Here is a 15482-nt window from a genome sequence, read left to right as displayed (position 1 = left end):
TAAATAATTTCGTGCCAAAAAGTTCTGAAAATCTCGAAATTTCATAATTTTTTTGTGCCACCAGTCAACCAAACACGAAAGCGCAAACCCTGAATGACACTACCTTAACATATATCTTCTAATACAGAATTACAGAGATACTTAGCAATTACACTACTTTGGAACAATTTCTTCTTACATTCTAGTGCATCTAGAAAAAAAAATCAATCATACGTTGGATGGTAGTTCGCTGGTTCTATCACCGGTCTGAAATTGCACCTCCTCCTTGGGTTTTTCTGTGGTCTCAGGCACCACTTCTTTCCTCTTCCCCCAGAGGAAAAGATACAGCCCAGCAAGGATCAGTAACATTCCAAGAATACTACATCCATGGCATCACAAAAAAGTTATGTTAATTAGCACAAATCCCTCACTAGAACATAGCATTTGCAGATGATTTCACATAGAACCATTATTATCATTTCTGTAAGAGAAAAAAGAAGTTTACAGAAATGAAATTTGTACCTTCCAACCGAGAGGTCATGGCCTAGAAGCAACGAGTCAAGAATCGTCGTGAACAACACTGAAACAGCACAAAACATCGATGGGTAGGTTGGTCCTCGCTGCGTGACAACCCATGAAATCATCACGAACTTGGCAGCTGTGTTCAGTATCGCCTGAAACGAAGAAGAGGCATATTAATTATTCAGAGATGTACTTGCATCAAATTCAGAACATCTGAAACAACTGGGATAGTTACAGAGTAGATGATGGTGAGCAAGCTCATGTTCCATTTCAGTTTCCATGTCGCCTTTTCTCTGTTCATCGCGACCCCTATAATGGCCATCTGGATACACCCAACGAAGCATGTAGCAACTGTGGACCAATACTTGTATGGGAATACTTTCAGCATCTGAGCCTGTTGAAGCAAAACCAACATTCAAGTTGCATCATTAGCACACAAGATTACTTTCTTCATATTTTGGTAATTGCGGACAAGTGCACAACAATAATTACAAGCTCCTAAATATTACCCTTTTTTTAATATACGATGTTGTTAACTTTTCTTTTAACTTTGTTTGCATATTTATCTTTTTAGAAATGTTTGTGTCGACAAACATACAAAATATGCTTAAAATACTTTTGATGAAAGATCTATTGGTACTGGCTTCAATTTTCTTAACTAAGTAATTAAATAAATATTGTTGCCCAAAGCTTGAGATGATAGTCAACTGCCTCATACTACCTCCGTTTTTAAATATGACACTGGTGATTTTTTGACATACCTTTAACTATTTATCTTATTTAAAAATGTAATGTAATTATCATTTTTTTTGTTATGGCTTGATTTATCATTAAATTTTATTGTAAGTATGACTTATATCCTTTATGTTTGCATAAAGTTTTGGATAAGATAAATGTTCACGTATGTTTAAAAGTTAAAGGTGTCATATACTTAAAAACCAGAGAAAATATATATAATAAAAAAGAAGGTAGTAAAAAAATATTATTATGTCGAAATTAATTCCCTCGTAAGTGGTAACTGAGTTGCTGACCTGCACAGTGTACCAGACTGCAAGGCTTAAACAGCTTATGGCGAGCAAGATGGTTCCACGGATGTGGTGGTGCCCAAATGCAGTTGCTGCCTTGCTTGGGTGGTAGCCAATAATGTTGGTAGGCCACAGATGAAGCACTTTCCCTTTGTAAAGGCTGATTATTATTGTGCCTCCAACACAAACTAAGGCCCCAACCACCTTGATGATTCCCACTATGCTTCTCATGTTCAGTGGTTCCTTTCTGAAACAGAGCCATATATAGTTACAGTTCTTATTTTGCAGCAATTTTCTCTCTTTATATCTTACGGCGATGTTTTTATCTTGTCATATATATATACCTGAAAAGAACAGCCAGGATAAACGCTGCGATTGGGACGATGTTGTAGAAGTTAATTGCATATCCTGGTGATGTATCTCCCAGGCCTATGTAGTAAAGACCAGGAACAGTGAATCTGCATGTAAGTAGCAAATGAATTTGGTTAAGGAATGTAAGTGTACAAGAAGTTGAACTATCTATAGATTTAAAGAGTAACAGTTAGATGAAGTGGTTTTACAAGTTGTAGACTGCTGAATGTACTCACCCTACTAATGCGCTTGTAAAAATCCATATGAATGCCTTTAACTTAAGCTCCTTCAGCTTCCCTCTTGAACAACACATTAAAAAAACAACAGCCACATATTTTTTGAGAATTACATTCTACAACGCAGACACTCACAACGCATGCGCATTCACCCCTATGGACATTAGGACTTAAGAAGCAAGAACTCATGTTCATTTCTTGTGTATACGGATCGGTGACAAGAAGAATAGAATAGTAGTGACACTATATATCTACATTTTTTAATAGATAACGTCGTTTCCTTTTGTCACACGTTTCACCATTCATCTTATTCTTAAGAATGATTTATATCTTATACATTTACATAAAATTTTTAAATAACACGAATAGTCAAACATATGTTCAAAAGTCAACAACGTCATCTAGTAGAAAATAGAAGGAGTATTAGATATAGATGATCAGAAAAATATTAAATCAAGTACTAGTAGTTGTCTAAAATACAAAATCAAAATCCAAGTAGTTGCCGTTAAATTTGATTTGTACAACTGAAACACTGGTTCCAAGAACTACAGATTTGATCAGTATGTCCTAACTTCTGAATATACGCAGAATTTCGGCTTCAGTATGTCCTAACTGAGTATTCTGATGGCTGAATGCTAAATTCGCTACAACAATATCTTTTCTATCAAAGGATATTGATATAGCAGAATCATACAATACACAATATTGTTCATATAATATGAAATAGATGAGAAAAAAAGTTAAAGAATCAAGCAACACAGGAGCTAACTTCTCGAATGACACTGCAAAGGGGACGACCAAGACGGCGCCAAGCAAGTAGCGGTAGGTCAGTAAGGTGCATACAAACAACCCGCTATCCACCACCACCTTGACGAGCATCAGACTCCCGGCGGTGAAGATCTGGAGCATCACCATGAAGATAGCCGGCAGCCATTCCTTCAAGCTTGAGGATGTCATCATGCCCCAATTAATGTCTCTCACAACAAGATGTCTGAAGATGAGCTGTCCCTCACTGAGGAGATATAGACAAGCAAGAGAGCAAGTATGAGGCGTTCCGTTACGGAAATGCTTCCTAGCATACGTCTGACACAACAAAGAAAATTTGAACAGGCAAACTACTACTTCCGTATCCACTCCACACATCCATACATGTTATAATAATGATCTTCAAAATAATTTTCCTTTTAATCTACTTATCCAATCTGTGATATGATCATACCATTATATTTGTTATAATTAAATCTTTATAATAAGATATCACATCATTACATTCCGATGAAAGAAAAACATATGTTTCAATCCGTTAAGTTTAATGTTTCAGACACGGTAGCAATATGTTTCATTGTGAGTTTTCATTATGTTTCATAGTAACTGATTTTTTTTTTCACCACGTATAAGTCAATGCTTCACGCTGAAAAAGCATGAGAAGCATATGCCTCAGAGCCTCACTCTCTCTCTCTCATACATTTTATTGATTTCTCCCCATACCACACATGCATGCAACTATTTAGTGATCTTAAAAATCTTTTTTCTTCCAAACTACTTATCCGATGAGCGATTCGATCACACCATTGAATTCGTTATAATTAAATCTTTACAACAAGATATCACATGATTATATTCTGATGAAAGAAAAACATATGTTTCAAACCATACAAACTTAATGTTTCATATGTGATAGTAATATGTTTCACCATGTGTTTTTATTGTGTTTCACAAAATTTTATATGTTTCAGAGGCTGATTGTTCTGTTTCACTATGTATAACTTAATGTTGCACCAACGGTTAACTGAAACATTTGACTGTCCAATTTTTTTTACAATATCGGACGTCCGATTTGTAGCTCTCTCCAAAGAAGCCTTCCAAGTTTAGTTAGCTTCATACCCAAAGGTGTTATTCCAACAACTATTTAGTTGTGCGAAACATATTCAGTGTGCTATTTCTAGTATCCGATCTATAAAGTTGATCTCTCTTCCACAGCCTGCCACCTTAAATTAATCTAGCCATCAAATTTATAATGGACTTCCAGGATGTTCACTTTGAGGTACAACAAGAATGTTCAGTCCTTCTATATATTGACCATTGGATCATCTCATCATCTATATGAATACTGACTCTCGTTTGCTGCGCTCACAGCGTTTCGGGGGTGGCGTGCTCGCTTCCGACGCTATCCACGTCGACGCGGAGCGTTAGAGCAGCTGGTTTTTCTGCGTCTCTGTTCGCCTCTTTCTAGCCGTTGGATCGTGGATGGACGGCGCCTATTTGATGTGGCTTTTCGCCCTTCCTTTTAACCGTGTTGATGGGCTTGCAAACAGGAGATCTACACGTTAGTCTACGCACCTATGCGTGCCTAAGCGTGTGTTCGTTTCTTTCTAGCCGTTGGATCGCGGATGGGCCGTGCTTATTTGATGTGGCATTTGGGCCTTGGTTTAACCGTGCTGAAGCGTTTGCGAACAGGAGATCGACACGTTGGTCTACGTGCCTATGCATGTGTTCATGCGTGGACATCTCCTATGGTCCATAACTCTATGCTAATGTGGCCCTAACTGAATAGGTCCAGTGCACTCGGTGCTGGCTGTTTTGGCCAATCGGTGTTGTGTGTCAGGTCGGACATGCATACGAGGTTGGAGCAGTGGACCAGTAGAGATGGCTTTCGTGAGCGTGGTGCACATGATCTGTGTCAATGGCAGGCGGGCCCTCGCCACAGTTCTTTGTGGGCCGCCATAGTGCGCTCTTCCTGCTGTAATGGTAGTGGAGATACAGGATTCTAGGGTAAAACTTGTGTATGGGATGTGTCCATGGACCAGTGTGCTTGCTACGGGCACTGGGATGTGGGGCTTGGCCAATGTGTCTGTGGTGCGCCGGGAGTTTTCTCGAGCCACGTGTGCTCCTGCTATGTACGACGGAATGTGGCACGGTTAGTGTGTGGTTTGTTGCGTGCAGTCAGGTGCACTCGGTTCACGGATATTGCCTCGCTGCTGGGTGGGCCATACAGCTGGTTGGATAGCGCTTGTGGTGTGGGCAGGGTTTACACAAATATGGGTCGAGGTACAGGCTGAACTGTTCATGTTTCACGCCGGTGAAAGAGGAGCACTTTCCCTGTGCTTGCTGCAAGGTTTTCTGCTCCCTCGCCTTCTCCTCCTCGCCATTCGCTGTTCCTCTTCTCCTTCGGTGTGTTCGTCGATGTGCTTTGCTGAGTGATAATGGCGAACGCGAGGTTTGTACGGATGAATTACTTGCCGATGGTTTGCTTGGGTGTTGCCATAGATCCTGAGTGAATTGCATGTATTTTGTAGGTGATTTGAGAAGGGCTTTGCTGCTGTGATTGGTTGTTCTTGGTTTACTTCACCCTGTTGCTTCGGTGGACTTTCTGGTGATCTGATCTGGTATAATAGATCTAGCAAAAGAGAGGCATTTGCTGTCACTAGCATTTTGCAGGAACTTATTTTCCTTTTTTGGGGTTGCCTCTTGCAGTTCATCTAGCTGTTTGGTCTTGCTGGTGGTGGTGGGTGAGTGTTGGGTGCGCAGGCTCTGGGGTAAGAAAAGTTTCTCTTTGCATTTTATCTGTTTGGTCATTTTCTTTGCATGTGGTTTGGTTTTCTTGTGTTGGCTGTTGTTGTGTGTGTGCTGTTGTTTTCTTACGTGGAGTCACGTGACTGGGCCGTGCCACTTTTTTTTATTTTGGCTTGGTATGCACTTTGTTTGGTGGCTGTATACTACTACACTGTATTATACTATCCTGAGTATTTATTCATATAGATAACCTACGGTAGTGTGTCTGTCCATCGTTGGACACAGAAGAGCAGAGTGGTAGGTCGAGTGTCTTCTTTCCTTGAATGCTTGGCTCTGGCCTTTCCCCTTATTAAAATTTTCTAGCCGTTGAACTTGGGATGTGCTTTTCTGTAGTCTCTTCTCTGGACAAACTGTTCTCCTCCACTTGCCTATCTTATCCTCTCTTATTTTTTTTCCTTCTCCCATTGGCAGTGGTGTAGCCGCGATGTTCGCCGTGGGAGTATCTCATGTCTCGCTGCTGAATGCCGCTGCTCAGCACTGCATGATACCTAGCATTGCGTACCTGTGGGAGTTTAGCTCTGATGGTACGTTGTTGGCTGGTATTGAAGTCAGTCTCCCGGCGATTGGTTGTGTCGGTCATCTGGACACTATGTTCTTTTGGGAGACGGCCTTAGCTCCGCTTCAGAGCGCACATGAAATGGTTGCTGCAAGAGCACTGAGGTGTCTCCAACATCGTTATGGTTTTGTAGTGCATGACTACAATTTTAACTCTATGCTAGCTTACAGATGGCTGGCACGTGATGCTGTGCAGGCTGCATTGTCTGCTTCTGGTTGTGTGGCACATTTCAGATCTTCTCATGGTGCATTTGTTCCTTGGTGTGATGATGTTCTTAGGACATGTAGCTCACTGTATTTTAGTTTTTTCGTAGAAGACATGGAACAAATGGGTTCTTTTGAAATATAGGTGTTTAGAAGTTCCTATCTGGTTTTAGACTGTGTTTGTATTGCTCTTGGCTATTCGGAATTGGCAGTTTGTATTGTCAGCTTTTCGTGTATTGTCAGTAAAATGATGTTTGTGTTGCTGGTCTGTGCTGATTGTATAGGCATGTTATACTGATGTTGAAAAGGCCATGCGATAGAGTATCCAGAGCACGTGCGAGCCGTGAAAGGCATAAAGCGCGTGCTTTGACACAGGAAATATGCATGAGGAGCGCCCTGGCTTTGCCAGGTGGGACCAAAAGAGCTCGCTCTCTTATGGATTTTAGCCCTGCATTGGCAGCTTCTAATAGACAACGACGCCGTCTGCTTCGGATAGGAAATTCTTCCTTTCTTTCGGGTGAGGGGTGGCACAAACGATATATTAATGTATGTCACACTAGGTGCCTTGCTTAAAACTAATATCTGATTCACTGCAGCTAATGTTGAGCTTGATAGAGGTAGTTCTTCACGCTCTCACAAGGATCATGTTGAGGCTTTAAAGGGTTTGTGTTTATTTAGATCCCTTATAATTGCGACAGCTGGTTTAGCAATGTTATGTTAGAAGTTTATTGATTGATGATCTTGCAGCATCGTACCCGGGGAGGTCGTACTATGGTGCACCGACATATGAGTGTTTGTACTGTGTTGCTGTGTTTTGGTTCCAGGAGAGGGTTAAAAGTCTTTCAGCTATTTCAAAACGAAAAATAGTTTACAATTTGTGCTGCAAAAGTGGTAAAATACAGTTGCCAAAACTACGTGAACCTCCAGAACCTCTTAAAACATTGTTGAAATTTAATGGAGATGCACGTTCAAAGAGATTTCTTAGGCAGGTGCGATCTTACAACTCTATGTTTGCTTTCACCTCTATGGGTGCAACTATCGATAGAACGATAAACAATGGAAGTGCACCTTATGTTTTTAAAATTAATGGTGTTGTTCATCACAAAATAGGTAGCCTGCTACCAGCGCAAGGGAGAAGGCCTCAATTTGCACAGCTCTACATCTACGATCCAGAAAATGAGATACAAAATCGAATAAATATATTTGAAAATGATGGCAGCAATAGTGACAAGGCTGATCCTGCTATAGTTGATGCTCTGTGCACTATGTTAGATTCGCATAACACCCTTGTGCAGAAATTTCATTATGCTAGAGAACGCTTGAACGAGCATGGGAATCAGAGTTTGACGTTACGGTTGATGGGCTGCAATGCAAAATCTGATGTGCAGTATAATTTACCAACTAGCGGTGAACTAGCAGCGATTATAGTGGGCGATTACTCAGCAGCTGAGTATAGTTATGATATACTTGTCCAGGAAAAAGATGATGGTTTGCGACGTGTGTCCTCTTTGCACCCATGGTATATGGCTTTATAGTATCCGTTACTTTTTCCTTATGGCGAACGAGGATTTCACCTTGGTATTGCATACAATGATTATGACGGAATTGGAAGAAAGTATGTTACCATGCTTGAGTTTTTTCGATGTATGATCCACTATAGGCTGAATGAACCTAACCCATTTACTTGCTATGGTCATCTTAGTGATCAGGCTGTTGTTGATGCATACTCAAGTATTGAGAGCAGTAGATTAAAATTTATAGCTGATAATTAGGCTGATATATGATCTGAATGTGTGCAAGGTATAGTTGATGCTATTGATCGAGGCATAACAAGCAGTGATTCTGTAGGCAAACGAGTTGTCCTTCCTGCTAGCTTTACTGGTGGTAGGAGGTATATGGTTATGAATTATCAAGATGCAATGGCAATATGTCGTGTTTATGGATCACCTGATTTATTTGTCACGTTTACATGCAATTCAAAGTGGCAAGAAATAGCTGAATCAATACGATTTGAGGATGGCCAGCAACCATCTGATAGAGCTGATATGATTGTTAGGGTATTTAATATGAAGGTGCATGATTTTATTACTGACATCAGGGAAGGTAGAATATTTGGGCCTGTGCTTGCAGGTAAGAAGTTGTCTACTGTGATTTGCTAGGTTATAGGCTATGATGGTGTTGTCCTGACTTTTTTTTCTCTGTTTTAGTTCTCTACACTGTTGAGTTCCAAAAACGTGGCTTACCACACATACACTGTTTGGTATGGCTTGCTGCTAGCAGTGCTCAGGTATCAGCATCTATCATAGATGGATTTATCTCTGCTGAGATACCTGACTTTGAAACCGATGAATTAGGTTATGAGTTGGTAAGCGAGTTCATGATGCATGGTCCTTGTGGTAATGATAACAAAAAATGTCCTTGCATGAAAGATGGCAAATGTTCAAAACATTACCCTAAAGATTTTCAGGATGAAACATTTGTTGATGAGTGCGGTTTTACGGTCTATAGGCGAAGAAACGTTGGGCGATATGTCATGAAAAATGGTGTGCGTTTAGACAACAGATCAGTTGTTCCATATAACATCAATTTGCTTAAAACATATCAGGCGCATATAAATGTTGAGTGGTGCAATAAATCTAACATGATTAAGTATCTTTTTAAATATGTAATGAAAGGTCATGATCGATCAAAAATTTATTTTGAGACCACTGCTCAAACAGGAAATATTTCACCTAACCATGACTTGGCCCCTCCAGATGAGATTCTAGAGCACATGGATGCTAGATTTCTTTCCACTTGTGAGGCACTGCACACAGAATATATGAGTTTGACATACATTACAGAGTTCCACCTGTAGAAAGGTTAGCTGTCCACTTGCCCGGTATGAATTATGTTCGATATGAGAAAGGATCAAATCTGAGAGCGTTGATTAATAGCCCTGCTGCTAAACGTACAATGTTAACCGAATGGTTTGAAGCAAATGCGAAGTATGAGGAAGCACACACCTTGACATATTGTGATTTTCCAAAACAATGGACATGGGATTCATCGTCTAGATGTTGGCGCCCGAGAACACCAGCTCCTAAGATAGGAAGGATGTATTATGTACATCCGACGGCTGGTGAACTGTACTACTTGCGAATGTTATTGATGATTGTCAAAGGTGCCCAGAGCTATCCTGATATACGAACATACAATGGTGTTATATATGAAACATATAGAGAAGCCTGTGAGGCGCTAGGCATCCTTGAGGGGGATAACGAGTGGCACCTTTTTTTTGATGAGGCAATCCAAAGTGCATCTTGGTATCAGCTTAGGCAATTGTTTGTTACTGTTGTGCTTTATTACTCTGTTGGTGATGTGCGTGCTTTGTTTGATAAATATTGGTTGTATATGACAGACGACATACACCGTAGGCTAAAAAAGGCTCTTGATAATCCGCACTGTATTGTTTCGCATGAACATTTGCTTACTTTATTGTTACATGAGCTTAGTAATGTTTTTGGAAAAAGTGGTGGCAACATAAAAGACTACAACCTACCCCAGCCAACTTTTTCTCCACAAGTTGCTTTTGGTAATAGGTTGATTGAAGAAGAACTTGCAACTGATCCATTAATGATGTCTATGCATGCAGATTCTTTGATTGCGCAACTTAATGCTAACCAAAAAACAATCTTTGACAAAATTGTAGGGTCTGTTGTAGCTAACCAGCCAGGATTTTTTTTTGTGTGTGGTCATGGTGGTACTAGGAAAACATTTATGTGGAATGCTATAATTGCAAAAATAAGATCTTCAAACAAAATTGTTCTTGCTGTGGCCTCCTCAGGTGTTGCTTCTCTGCTTTTACCTAAAGGAAGAACTGCTCACTCGCGTTTTAAAATACCCATAGATATAAATGAGACAAGCCTTTGCAATGTAAAAAGAGGAACAATGGTTGCTGAGTTGCTTGAAAATACTTCACTTATTATTTGAGATGAAGCTCCGATGACACATAGACGTTGCTTTGAGGCATTAGATCGCACGTTGCGTGATATCCTGTCTGAAATAACCCCTTCAAATGTTATTATTCCTTTTGGTGGTAAAACTGTTGTGCTAGGCGGTGACTTTAGACAAATTCTACCTGTTGTGCCCAAGGGTTCACGGTCTGCGATTGTTGATGCTTTGATAACAAACTCAAAGCTTTGGAAACATGTTGTTATGCTTAGGCTGAATGTAAATATGCGGTTGCTTAACCCATCACTTCCAAGTACGCAAAGAGAAGAGCTTAGTGATTTTAGTAAATGGGTCTTGGCTGTTGGTGACGGCACTTTACCAGCGACGAAAAGAGATGGTGAGAGCCAGCCTTCATGGATAACAATACCTGATGATTTACTCGTCATGACAGATGGCGATAAAATAGTTGCTGTTGTTAGCGAAGTGTACCATGATTTCTTGGCGTGTTACAAAAATCCCGAATATTTGGCCTCGCGTGCAATTGTATGTCCTAGCAATTCAGTTGTCGATGAAATTAACAATTATGTTGTGAGTTTAATTCCAGGAGATGAAAAGGAGTATCTTAGCTATGATACAATCTCAAAATGTTCTGAGCAAATCCCAGATTTCGACCTTTTATATCCAACTGAACTTTTAAACTCAATTGATGCAAATAATTTCCCCACGCATAGACTTGTGCTTAAGGAGGGTGTTACAGTAATGCTTCTTCAGAATCTTAATCAGTCAATGGGTCTATGTAACGGGACAAGCTTATTAGTCGTTGGGCTTGGGCAGCGTATCTTGAACTGTGTCATATTAACTGGCTCTAACATTGGTGAAACTGTGTGCATTCCTAAAATTTCTCTTAGCACTACAAAATTGAAATGGCCATTTACATTGCAAAGGCGACAATTTCCTATTCGAGTTTGCTATTCAATGACTATCAATAAAAGTCAAGGTCAAACATTACAGAGAGTTGGTGTGTATCTTAAGAAACCTGTTTTTACTCATGGTCAGTTATATGTTGCCTTCTCAAGGGCAACTTCTCGATCAGGCTTACGAATATTGATTGAAAATGATGATGGCTCATGCGGATCAGAAACAAAAAACGTAGTTTACCATGAAATTCTGGATGCTACGTTAGAAGCGGTAAAATGTTGCGTCTTTCTTAACTTCTGCAAATCCCCTTCATTGATATGCTTGACTTTTTAACAGTACAACAACAAATTTTCAGGCTCATCTGCCGCTGCACTGATATCTAAGTAATCATGTATGCGCATACATTGCGCCTTTTTGGAGTATTTTTTGGGCATAATAGTAATGGCCATTTTAAGAGTAGCTTGTTTTTGGTACTTGCAGTTGCCATTGTGGTATTCTTTTGCTCTTATAGTGGTAAGTGTTTTTCTGATTTTGTTAACGTGTTGTCTGTTCTTTTTTTTTTGCATTTGTTTTTGTTACATTCATCTCTTAACTTGCTTTCTAGGTCTTTACCATTACAGTTCTAACATATGTATGGCAGTGCAGATTACCATGGGTGATACTTCAATTGATAAGCTTTTTGAAGGGGATGACAACTCCCGTCTTCTTGCCCGGGTATCTAGGCTCTGGGAATTCACTGATTGCAAGGATGCTACCAAAATTTATCACATCGATCTTGTACTTGTTGATGAGAAGGTAAGATTTGGTAACAGCCCTGCAGACCTATATATTGTCATGGATATAATTATGTAGACTTGCTTATTTCCATGCTCTGTACTGTGCAGGGTGGCAGCATTCATGCACAGATATTCCCTCCACTTATCCAGGTGTTCAAGCCTTTGCTGGCAGAAGGAAAGGTTTATTATTTGGATTCATATCGTGTGAAAACATCCAACAAAAGCTATAGGCCAGTGGCCAATCCACTAATGATGACTTTCACTAAGTGGACATCTGTTGAGCAATGCCTTGATGTGCCTTTCAATTTCCCTACTGTTGTATACTCTCTGACTCCTTTGAACGAGGTGTCAAACTTTGTGGACAAGAATGAGTCCTTTGTTGGTAAGACCTCCTAGGGTTATTTGTTTTATTAGCTATTTAGACTAATCAACTTAGATTGTGTTAATATGTTATATCCTTGTGTAGATGTCATCGGGTTCATTACTGAAATATCTACACCTACGATGCTACGTCCTAAGTCAAGGGATGTTAGCAGCTTGAAAAGGACAGTTCAGATATGTGATACAAAGTAATGTTTCCTATATAGCTCAATTCTTAGTTCATGTTTACTTAATTTTGTTAACCACTAATGTCTAACGAAAAAAGTTATCAAACAAGGCTAACATCCACTCTAATAAAGTTTACCTATCTTCTTAACATATCTGCCACATTTTCTCCTTCTATCTTTTACACAAATAGCAATTCTACCTTGAATGTATCTTTGTGGGCTGAACAAGCACTGGCATTTGATGCTGAGAGTATACACAAAGCTGGACAAAGTGAGCCTCAAATTGTTCTGTTTGTTGGGACCCTTGCAAAGAACTATCCTGGCATAGGTAAAAAATATAACTACAGATGTATCTTTGCTTATGTAGAGCACTGCAACTAACTATTTTAACAATACAGGGTTAGCTCTGTCTGGAGGCTCTGCATGCAAGTGGTACATTAACATAGATGTACCTGAGATGGTTGATCTAAAGAATAGGTTGGTACTAGATACTAAATGTACTATAACCATCTATATGGTCAAATTTATTTAAATGTTCTCTGATACATGCATTCTATTTTTTTCAGGATTGGAGCAAACTTCCAGCCAATCAAACTGCTTCAGGCACCAGCCACAAACATTGCTGATGAAATTGCTGATGACAAAACTGTGAGAGAACTCTTGGACATGAATCCTCATAAAAACAGGGTAAGTGTTCATTTGATGGTCCTAGAGAGCATTTGTTACATCTCACTACCTTCTCCTATTCTCAGTATTTTGGTTATTCTGTTTGTAACAGAGGTCTCGATTTCAAGCAAATTTGACTATTCGGAAAATATGCAACGATAGCTCTTAGTGGTACAATTCATGCGAAAAGTGTCTTAGGGTTGTCAAACCATTTGGTTACACCTACAAGTGCACTGGTTGCTACAATATTGCAATGGCAGTACCAAGGTAATAGATCCTTAATTTTTGTTTTATCACTGTAACTACTTGTCACCCTGTTTACCTAAGCGAGATCATAATGTATAGGTACAAGTTATCGGTCTTAGCTGGGGACGATACTGCGGATGCTGTGTTTATTCTCTTTGGGAAAATAGCTCAGCGCATTGTGCGAAAGCCAATTGAGCTTCTTGTCGAGCAGACACCCAAGGAGAGCAAATTTATCCCTGATGCAATAACAGCTCTGCTTGAGAGATCATTTACATGAAATGTCAGCTTCACAGAGAATACACTTAGGACTGGGGATGTATCATTCCAGGTTAACAGTGTGATCTCCATGAGGGTTCTTGGGGAACCTCTTATGCTAATGTCCCTAGGACCAGCAGATTCTCCTGGTTCTTCAGCTATCATGTCACCTAGACCAAGCACTTCCATCATGTCACCCACAAGAACATCTGAGATTGCCATTTCCTCACCTCCATCAGCTACAATAGCTTCTCCAGTAACCGGGCGTGCAGCACCTCAAACACCAACTAGCAGACTTTCTTTGGCTACCACAGAGCAAGCAAGTCATGTTGATCCACTGTCTCCACCCATAACTCAAGCAGTGGCCTCTGAGAGTACAGAAATGGTACTGCTTTCCATGCTTACAAATGTTTGCTATAAACTATAAGAATATGTACATATCACAGTAAGAAGCTAGCACTTTACTTGCAGAAACAGAAGGCTATTATTATTTCTGATGACATCACGCTGCCACTGGCTGCATCTATTCCAAACAGCTCAACCAAGAAAAGGTACATTCTTTAGACCCATGGACATGCTATCTCATTGTTGTCATCGCTTCTTTGCTCAAACTACTTGTGTTGCTCGACAGAACCCGCCCACTTCAGGCTTCACCAACAGCTAAAAAACTGTTCACTGATGATGGTGCTCAGGAAAAGGAGGAAAAGGAGGCTACTGACAGGTATTTCATGTTGAACTGCCATATCTACAGATACATATTATATGTTATATATAAATTAAATGTTTACTCAAGCATTTCTTGTTGTTGCAGCCTGTCAGATACCGCTTGATCATATGCTCATCTGGCTGAACTATTTTGGGCATTGACTTATGGAATCTTCATGGGCATGTGAAAGAAACAATAGCATGCTCACATGTCTAGATCTTTTGCTCCAGACTTTACTCCAGACTTTAGACATTTATCTCTTATTAATTAGTACCAAGTGAAAATGTACTGAGATTTCTTTTGGACAACTACCTCTATGTATAAGTGCACCTATTATTATTATGCCAGCTATCATCCCACCACATGCTCATGGTCCATTACTATTGCATCTGCGATAGCATGGCAATGAACCCTGAACAGTTGGCTCGGGCAAAGCTACATGGCCCTGAACCATGTTAAGACTCATCGTTGTTTCTCTTATGTTGCTACCTTGCTATCAAAATTGAGCATATGCTCCATGGTTATATACTATTGTGTGACTATATGCTCCATGGTTATATGCTCTATGGTTATATACGATAGGGCGCGCGAAGCGTGCTTGATGTCTAGTTTATCTTTATTCCACCGTTAGATTGAATTCTCACTTCGATACCAGGCCCAACACAAGTCAGATGTGCCAAGAACGACTCCCACGCACTGCTCAGCTCTTGTTTTCCTCCCCCCCCCCCCCCCCCCGCACGTCATAGCACCGCCTCGCCTTCTCCCAAAAACGCACCTCCATGAATTTATTTTCCACTTCCACAACTCTCCCCAGGCCCTTTGGTTCCATCCCCATGCAGTGATCATGCAAGTTTTAAAGCCAGCACTGTGTGTCATCGCAATATAGCGACTTCCATAGTTCCATCAGGTTCCTGTCCAAGCCATCCTGGTGACTAAGGCACATTGACTATCTGATCTTTCTCTCATTAAACATTGGTCGTTCTATATCT

At 40.2% G+C, this 15482-nt stretch overlaps 1 protein-coding gene and 1 long non-coding RNA gene across 3 annotated transcripts; one reads left to right on the top strand and one right to left on the bottom strand.

Annotated features, from left to right (window-relative positions):
* Positions 1–22: 22 nt before the first annotated feature.
* Positions 23–3184, bottom strand: LOC4348252 (WAT1-related protein At1g44800). Of its 2 annotated transcripts, XM_015758441.3 has the most exons (7): positions 2883–3118; positions 2114–2176; positions 1871–1984; positions 1533–1773; positions 737–895; positions 502–653; positions 23–358 (listed from the first exon to the last, which is right to left on the bottom strand). In XM_015758441.3, exons 1-7 carry the CDS (start codon positions 3071–3073, stop codon positions 208–210), a joined length of 1071 nt encoding a protein of 356 aa, XP_015613927.1. In that variant the 5' UTR covers positions 3074–3118; the 3' UTR covers positions 23–207. The 2 variants fall into 2 exon arrangements, with proteins under 2 accessions (XP_015613927.1, XP_066161026.1); XM_066304929.1 differs by lacking the exon at positions 2114–2176 and having other exon boundaries at positions 2883–3184.
* Positions 3185–5182: 1998 nt separating this feature from the next.
* Positions 5183–14939, top strand: LOC9269639 (uncharacterized). The gene is made up of 12 exons (XR_001540532.2): positions 5183–5330; positions 5410–5499; positions 5588–5649; positions 11942–12091; positions 12181–12454; positions 12539–12948; positions 13019–13097; positions 13187–13307; positions 13399–13553; positions 13632–14338; positions 14419–14508; positions 14599–14939. It is a non-coding gene; the product is annotated as an uncharacterized lncRNA (long non-coding RNA).
* The last annotated feature ends 543 nt before the right edge of the window (positions 14940–15482 follow it).

The sequence above is a fragment of the Oryza sativa genome, chromosome 10, assembly GCF_034140825.1.
Source record: "Oryza sativa Japonica Group chromosome 10, ASM3414082v1".
Classification (NCBI taxonomy): Eukaryota; Viridiplantae; Streptophyta; class Magnoliopsida; order Poales; family Poaceae; genus Oryza; species Oryza sativa.
Note: the sequence above shows the minus strand (reverse complement) of the source record. Positions and strands in the feature narration are given on the sequence as shown.

Excerpts from the sequence above, each read along its gene's own strand:
- LOC4348252 (XM_015758441.3), bottom strand. The coding sequence starts at position 3,073 with ATGATGACATCCTCAAGCTTGAAGGAATGGCTGCCGGCTATCTTCATG. Across the intron at positions 1,985-2,113 it reads TTTACAAGCGCATTAGTAGG|ATTCACTGTTCCTGGTCTTT; the intron begins GTGAGTACATTC and ends ACTTACATGCAG. Across the intron at positions 359-501 it reads CATGACCTCTCGGTTGGAAG|TATTCTTGGAATGTTACTGA; the intron begins GTACAAATTTCA and ends CCATGGATGTAG.